General features: G+C 43.2%; 1 protein-coding gene across 1 annotated transcript in view; it reads left to right on the forward strand.

Moving 5' to 3' along the window:
- Window positions 1-3,158: 3,158 nt before the first annotated feature.
- The window catches only part of ARFGEF1 (ADP ribosylation factor guanine nucleotide exchange factor 1), a 192,298-nt gene continuing 188,115 nt past the window's right edge, over window positions 3,159-7,341 (forward strand). Inside the window, exons 1-2 of the mRNA XM_007949715.2 lie at window positions 3,159-3,282; window positions 4,202-4,209. Coding sequence (XP_007947906.1) covers window positions 3,159-3,282; window positions 4,202-4,209 — 132 coding nt within the window. The remainder of the gene's footprint in view (window positions 3,283-4,201; window positions 4,210-7,341) is intronic.

Raw genomic sequence — 7,341 nt, forward strand, 5'->3', positions numbered from 1 at the left:
GAATGAACTTGTGCATACCAATTAGACAGCATAAGACAGGGCAACATTTTCTTATATAGTTCATAGGGCTGCCAAGAGTTGAAGCTAACTCACAGCAAGTAACAACAACAAAGCCAACATACCAGGTGCTAGACATGTAGAAGTAACATGCCTTTCAAGCCTGAACTGAACACACTCCCGGATATCAACTTTCAGCCAAACAATCTCACTAAACTCACTGCCATCAAGTTAATTCAACTCATAGCGACCCCTTCTTGGGTTTCTGAGGTGGTATCTTTACAGAAGCAGAGAGGAGTCCCTAGGAGGTGCAAATGGTAATTTGCTTGGCTGCTAACAAAACAGTTGGAGGTTTGAGTCCATCCAGAGGTGCCTCAGAAGAAATGACTGGAAATCTACTTCTGAAAAATCAGTCACTGAAAACCCTATGAGGCACAGTTCTACGACGACACACATGGGGGTCTCCATGAGTTGGAAGTGATTCAAAGGCCACTGTCAAGAGAGACTGAGGAATGAAGTATATCTCCATGCTGAGGAAGAAGAGTAAATGGATTTGGTGATCAGCTAGCACCTTCAGCAGTACCTGGCAGAATACTGCCATTGTAGAGAAACAAAAAAAAAATTAGAAATGGCACTTATTCTCAAAAAGCTATCAGAATGTAATCATCAGTATCACATCCGACAAGAAGCTCTAGTGGCATAGCGCCTATGGCATTTGACTGTTAACCAGAATACTGGCGGCTCAAACCCACCAGCCACTCTGTGAAAGGAAGACTGGGCAATCTACTTCCATAAAGATTTACTGCCTTGGAAACCCAAAGGGGGTCACTATGAGTCGGAATCTACTTGATGGCAGTGAGTTTGGTTTTTTGTTTTGGATCACATGGGATCTAGCAGTATCTGTGAATCTAGATACATTTTAAGAACTATTTGTGGTTTGTTGTTTTCATTGTTTATTTTTTAAACTTCCATAGTTGACAATGTCTGTATAAATCCATTTTGAGAGGCATTTCCAATTAAATGTAAATATCATGTATTTCCTTCTAAACACTTCATTTCACCCATTGGTATTACTTACATACCTATTTATGGGTACTCATTACTGATATTTAAGTGGTAAATATCTAACCTCAAATCAATAAAGAAATCAAAATTTCCTATTTACAGATGAAACTGGTAGGCTAATTGACATGCTCAAAATCACAATGCTAATTAAGTGGTAGATTCAGGGCTAGAATTGTTTTTTCCACTGTGCTTTCCTTCTAATTGATGGTACAATTTGAGTTGGTTTCTATATCTATTTCCTAATGGATATAAATATTAGCTTTATTTTGTTTTCTATTTATTTGCTATTTGTAAATACATTTATATATTTGTTATTCCTTAATGAAAGTAATGAAGCTATAAATTAGGTTTTCAGGACAACAGAGGTTTAAAAAATAACCTATTAGCCTACTTTAACTAATTCAGGATCATCTTGAAGTTTTTTTTTTCATGTCCCACGGTTTACATCATGTACCAAATCTTGTCACTTTACAAACTCTCCATACTTGGGTTTGGATGGTCGCATCAGAAGCAAGTGTATAAGGCAAGCTATCCAAACAGTAACAGAAAAGTCTAACTATAAGTAACCCTATGCAGATGAAGTCACACAGTAGCTTGTAACTTGAAATAATAGATTTCATTTTCTCATCTAACATTTGCCCTTAAATCACCATGTAAGTCGTCTTGCACATACTTTTATGTTCCCCACACACACACCCCACCACCACCCCCGACTACAATTTTCGCCTCAGAAAGAAACACCGTAGAAATCTGAATTCCTTTTAGTATCAAGCATACACATGGGCACGTTTGTGTTTGCTTGTATATCAAAGCCAAACTTATACAAGTAAATAAAAATACAAACGTGTATCTGTATATATAACATCTGTTTGCATTTAAATCTCTTCCATTTTGAAAATGCTTTTAATTTCCTGGACTGGATCTCAGTACTGCAGCACAAAAAACACTCTAAGGAATTTCATCAATGATTTACCTGTTTGAGACTCAACCTGAAATCTGGACTTTACCGATTTACCTCGACAATACAGATGAAAAAGTGAAACAGTACTGAATCTCTGTCAATTGCTTTTAGTTTACCCTTCCAAAAGAAAATTCTCCAGTCCTGGATAGCAGTTTTGTGCATTTGGGAGCAAAACTGGAAGTCGCCCGCGGCAGGTGGTAACACTGTGCTGCTACAGTGGACGATGGGGGTGTTTCCGTGACTCTGGTAGGGGAAGGGAATGCACTCCGACCAACTCCAGAAAGTCGGAGAAGGTGGTGCTGCGGAGCTAGTTCTGTTCACTTGGCGGAAGACAGGGGAGCGGGGGATCCCTAGCCCTGAATAACTTATTAGGGAGAGCCCGAAGTGCCAGGCTACGAGCCGCACGACACCCGCCACACCCCACACCGCCCTGAGGGCGAACGCGGGAGGCGGGGAGGCCCCGCCGGGCCGCCGTAGCGCTGCGGCTCGGGCCGCTCCTCCGCCCCCTACCTCCCGGCGCCGCGGCAGCTCTGCGCTGGTAGCGCCGCCGCTGCCGCCGCTTCCTCTTCTGTAGCCGTTCGGCCGCCGCGTGACGCGTCGTTTCCTCCCAACATGGCGGCCGGGGCAGGTCGGCGGTGATGGAGGCCAGTCTGCGGCCGCGGCGGGTGCTGATCCCCACAGTACTCAAGGCAGCCCTGCTGTCGCCGGGCCTCTGAGTCCCTGCCGCTGTAGCCGCCTCGGCCCTCGGTCCCCGGCAGACAGCTGCCGGGACCGGGTCCCTCGCCGCCGCCGGGCCGAAGGGACGAGTGAGGGGGACGGCTGGGAAGCGACCCTTGGGCCAGGAAAAGCGGAAGCCCCTCGAGGGTACGGGCCTCTCGGGGGACGCAGAAGACCTCGGCGTCCCTCACCCGCACCGCGGTTGGTCCCATTCCCCTACCCCTTCCTGATCCTGTTTCTGCCCTCCACGCCTCCTCTCCCCCACCTCCACCCCTCCTCTCCCCCACCTCCACCCCTCCTCTCCCCCACCTCCACCCTCTCCCCTTTCTCTCTTTTCTTCCTCCTCCTCGTTTTCCTCCTCCTCTCCGTCCGCTGGGAGCCGCGGGTCGGACGAGCCGCCGCCTCCTTCTCTGCGTCCATGTATGAGGGGAAGAAGACGAAGAACATGTTCCTGACCCGGGCCCTGGAGAAAATTTTGGCCGATAAAGAAGTGAAGAAGGCGCATCATTCCCAGCTGCGCAAAGCGTGCGAGGTGGCATTAGGTGAGCGGCGAGAAGGCCCCGGGGCGGGGGTGGGGGTTGGACGGGTGGGGCGGCTGGCGCAGCGACCCCCGCGGAAGGTGGGGTAGACCTAGGAGCTTGGGCAGGGCCTGCGCTGCTGACACCAGGGACTTCTCGCGAAGCTCTCTGCTGCCTGGTTGGAGTTGACAGTAACTCGACTGGATGTGGGGCAGAGGCGGGGTGGCGAAGGAAGAGCACTTGGCCAGGCTTGGGGTACGCGGCATGGTTTAAGATTTTAGGTCACCTAGGTTCAAGGGATCGGCTTGAGTGTATGAGAGGATTTTGTTGGTGGACGGTGCGAACTAGATGGCACCCTTTGTGATGAAGCAGAAGATGAGCTGTTGTTTATTAGCTTGGAAATTGAGGTGGAGCTGATATGTCAAGATTAGGTGTGGGAAGGGTTCTGTGTCATAATTACAATAACTTTATTGTTTGGCGTGTTACTTGGGGAAGATAGACTGAAGTTGTTCCCTTGTTGACAGTCTGAGAAATGGTTTGCGAGAGGTACAGCTTGTTTTGACACCTCTCCGCTTTGGCTACAGAAAAAACAGTAATGTTGTATCTGACTGGGCTGACCTGGAAGAACAAGACCAGAGGTTAACGGGTGGGGGTGATGGTATAAAAGCAGGGAGGGAAAGGACCTTTAGATAATCTGGATTTAGGTAATAAGAGAAGGGAAACCTTGAAATGAGAAAAATGAAAAAGACAATGACACCCACCAGCCACATGTCTGGACAGTGGCAGCTTTTTTTAAGCTTGAATTGTAATTTATAGTTAAGACAGAAGAGATCTAGTGTAGTAAAGCCCGGTAGATCTAAACAATACCTATAGGGAGGACATGCAGATGAGGTATTGTTAAAGGGGAACACTGATAAATCTATTGCATCGTGCATCGTTGAAGATGAAATCGTTTAAGGAGAAACCAGGACATTTAGCAGAGATGAATTCTTAATGCTTGTTGTTGTTATGTGCCGTCGAGTCGGACCCGACTCATAGTGACCCCTTCTTGGGTTCCCAAGGCAGTATTTCTACGGAAGTAGATTGCCCCATTTCCTTCCGAGGAGTGGCTGGTGGGTTTGAACCGCCAGCCTTCTGGTTAGCAGTCAAGTGCCTTAGGCACTATGCTACCAGAGCTCCCTAGGCTTTATTATATAGCGCTGGAAATACACTAGGTCATATTAATGAGAAAATGAAGCTTGTTAAATGCAATGACAGACTTTGGAAAACAACATTCTTAAGATGGGGGCGCCCAGAATAACTGAAATTTATGCTAAAGTAAAGGATTAAGACAGTTTAAAAGCATCTTTTCCTTTTAATTATGAAATTAAATAGAATACGTTTTAATTTGCTATAATATCCTATTTGTTTTCTTCTTTTTTTGATCCCTAAAATTGGTGACATTGAAAAACGTTTTTGAAGAATTTTCATCTTAAAATTTTTGAGTTTGTAGTATAGTGGCCTTAAGTTTAGCTTTCTGCCCCATTGTGAATCAGAAGTTCACCTTTTGCCAGTCTTGTCTTGTAGCTAACTAAAGGTTGTTGCAGCTGTTTGAGAAGACAACTATAGTGATAAAAATGGAAATTAAATCTGGGTCCTGAAAGGGGTAATTATTAAATTGGAATGGGCTGAGGGAGGGAGTGATTAGGATTTCAAAAAATATTGCTGTGCAGTGTAGTTTTATGAATAACTTGTAGGTTTAAAAGCTTGAGAGTCAAACTAAAGTTTTAGTTTATAAGTCTTTGTATTTTATATGTTAGAAATATTTTTAATATACTTGATATAAGTATCTGACAAAAGAAATAGTGTATGCAACACACACACACCTCCCCTTCCCCAACCACCTTGATGTAATAATACATGTGTTTTAATGGAGAGCTCGCTGGAATGAAAATCTGGCCTCCTGAGTTTTAATCTCAGTTTTGCTTCGTTGCAATATTAAACAGTTCCCTTGGGCAGTGCCTTCTCTGTAAAATTAGCATTGAATTTAATGATTGTGAGGTCACATTCACTCTAAGGTGCCACAAATGTGAATGTACTGTTAACTTGTGTTGAGTATTTCAGCCACTTTTGCTAGGCATCTTTTGAAGGCCTGTAACTTGGTCCTTGCCATTCCTAAACATAGGAACCACTTGGTAGTGTGCCAGTAATACCAGTGTTAATCTATTCCATATTTTGTCAGTTTTCACTTTTTTTCCCCCCCTCTCATATAATTAGTGGAAACTTATGAGGAATGTGGCCTGCCCAGTCACCAGCTAGGCACTAGCATACTTAACTTTCTTTGAGACGAATAAGGCATTTTCTCATGTAATTTTATCAAACTTACTCTGTTTAGCCTCCTATAAAGCAAAATCTCATTTGACTGACTACTCTCTTGATAGCTAATACCTGGTAGACTTTGATTCCTCCTTGACAGTAACCCATCTGCATTATCACTCAAATGTATGTTGATGGGAATTACTTCATCTTTGTACAAAGTATACTGTTTTACAGTAAACCTTAATTTGATATCCCCAAATATGTACTGCCCCTAGAAGCTCTTGTAGACGTTCTCTTTTCTCTTCCCTATTGAGACTTGGGCTATGCCTACTTTGGTCTCTTGATAACTGTGTGGCAGTAAATATACCTGCCTATATTCATTACCCACCCCCACCCCCCATACACACACAAATTGAGCACTTACCATGGAGCTCAAAGGAGATGGACAGTAAAAACAAACATCAGGTTATGTCAGAGTTTCTTTTTTGTTTTTTAAATCATCTTACTGGTGTGTGAGTAGAATTCAGAGTATTGGTATTTAAAATTAATTCAGCCACTTTTCAATATAATGACCAATTATAAATAAGTTTTATATAAAGTATAACTTTTAGGAAACCGTCTACAGTAAGGGAGATTTGACATTAAAATAGAATTCATTCTCAAAGACACTATGAAATGGAACTTTTATTTTCCTAAAAATATAATAATGAAACCTTTAAAGGAGGTACAGACTTAATACTTCTATCGAATTACCTTATATGTCATACTTTATTTTGAAGTAAAGAATGGTTAAAAAAAAAAAAAAAGAAATCACACACTACCTTGTTCATGGATGTGAAGTCCACAGGCACAGGAACAGCTCCAGGTTGCCCTCTCATGGTATCTGCCCCACTACAGCTTCACAGTGAACATTTGGCTTTGCAGGGGGAGGGAGTCTAGGCTGCCCTAGCTTAGCCTGATCCATTCCTGCTCTCTAGAATCCTGAATTAAAAATAGTTTGGCCATCTGCTGGCAGATGAGACAACAGCTGAACTATTTTTAGTTTCAAAGAATTTAAGATTGTTGCGAGATTGGGATTGAAGGTAGCATTGTTTGTTTCATGAGGAGGGCACAATTGGGCCATATTCTAATCAGCTTCTAAAGTTTCAGGAGTTTCTTTGATGTTAGGGATATGACTAGTTCTGCTTCTGTTTCTGACATCAGTTATCAGTGAAAATATTCTGCAGATGTTAGGATGAGAAAGTTCAATGTTGAAAACTGGCACTGATATAGAGGAGGAATGAAAGGGGTGACCAGAAGGTTTTAGAGACAAGAGAAGCATGTAGAGCCATTAGTGAGGATGAGTTGTCTGCAAAGATCTGGGAGTATGACAGGGAAAGGGAAGAATTGTTAGGGAAGTAATTTTTGCTTCAGACAGTGTGAATTTCTGCTGTTAATCATATTCTAAGATACTTCAACTGACTTAGTTTCCTTTTATATAAGAGTTTGTTACCTATGATTATAGTCTCCCCCAGAAATGAAAATGTAATATTTCAACTCACAATTTGCACAGCCTGCTTCCTTCTAGTCTTCTGTTGTTACTAGCTGCTTTTGAGTTACCCCTGACTCATGGTGACCCCGTTCATGAAGGATCTTACAATTGTGATCTGTAGGGGTTTTTCCCCCTCCATTGGCTGTTTTTTTTTTTTTGTTTTTTGGGGGTGTGGGGGTGTAGGGATGGGGGAGTTAATCATCATCAGCCCTTTCTTCCTAGCTGCTTTTGAGTTACCCCTGACTCATGGTGAC

This window comes from Orycteropus afer, unplaced genomic scaffold (genome assembly GCF_000298275.1).
Source record: "Orycteropus afer afer isolate SDZICR_OR568_19922 unplaced genomic scaffold, OryAfe1.0 scaffold00252, whole genome shotgun sequence".
Lineage (NCBI taxonomy): Eukaryota > Metazoa > Chordata > Mammalia > Tubulidentata > Orycteropodidae > Orycteropus > Orycteropus afer.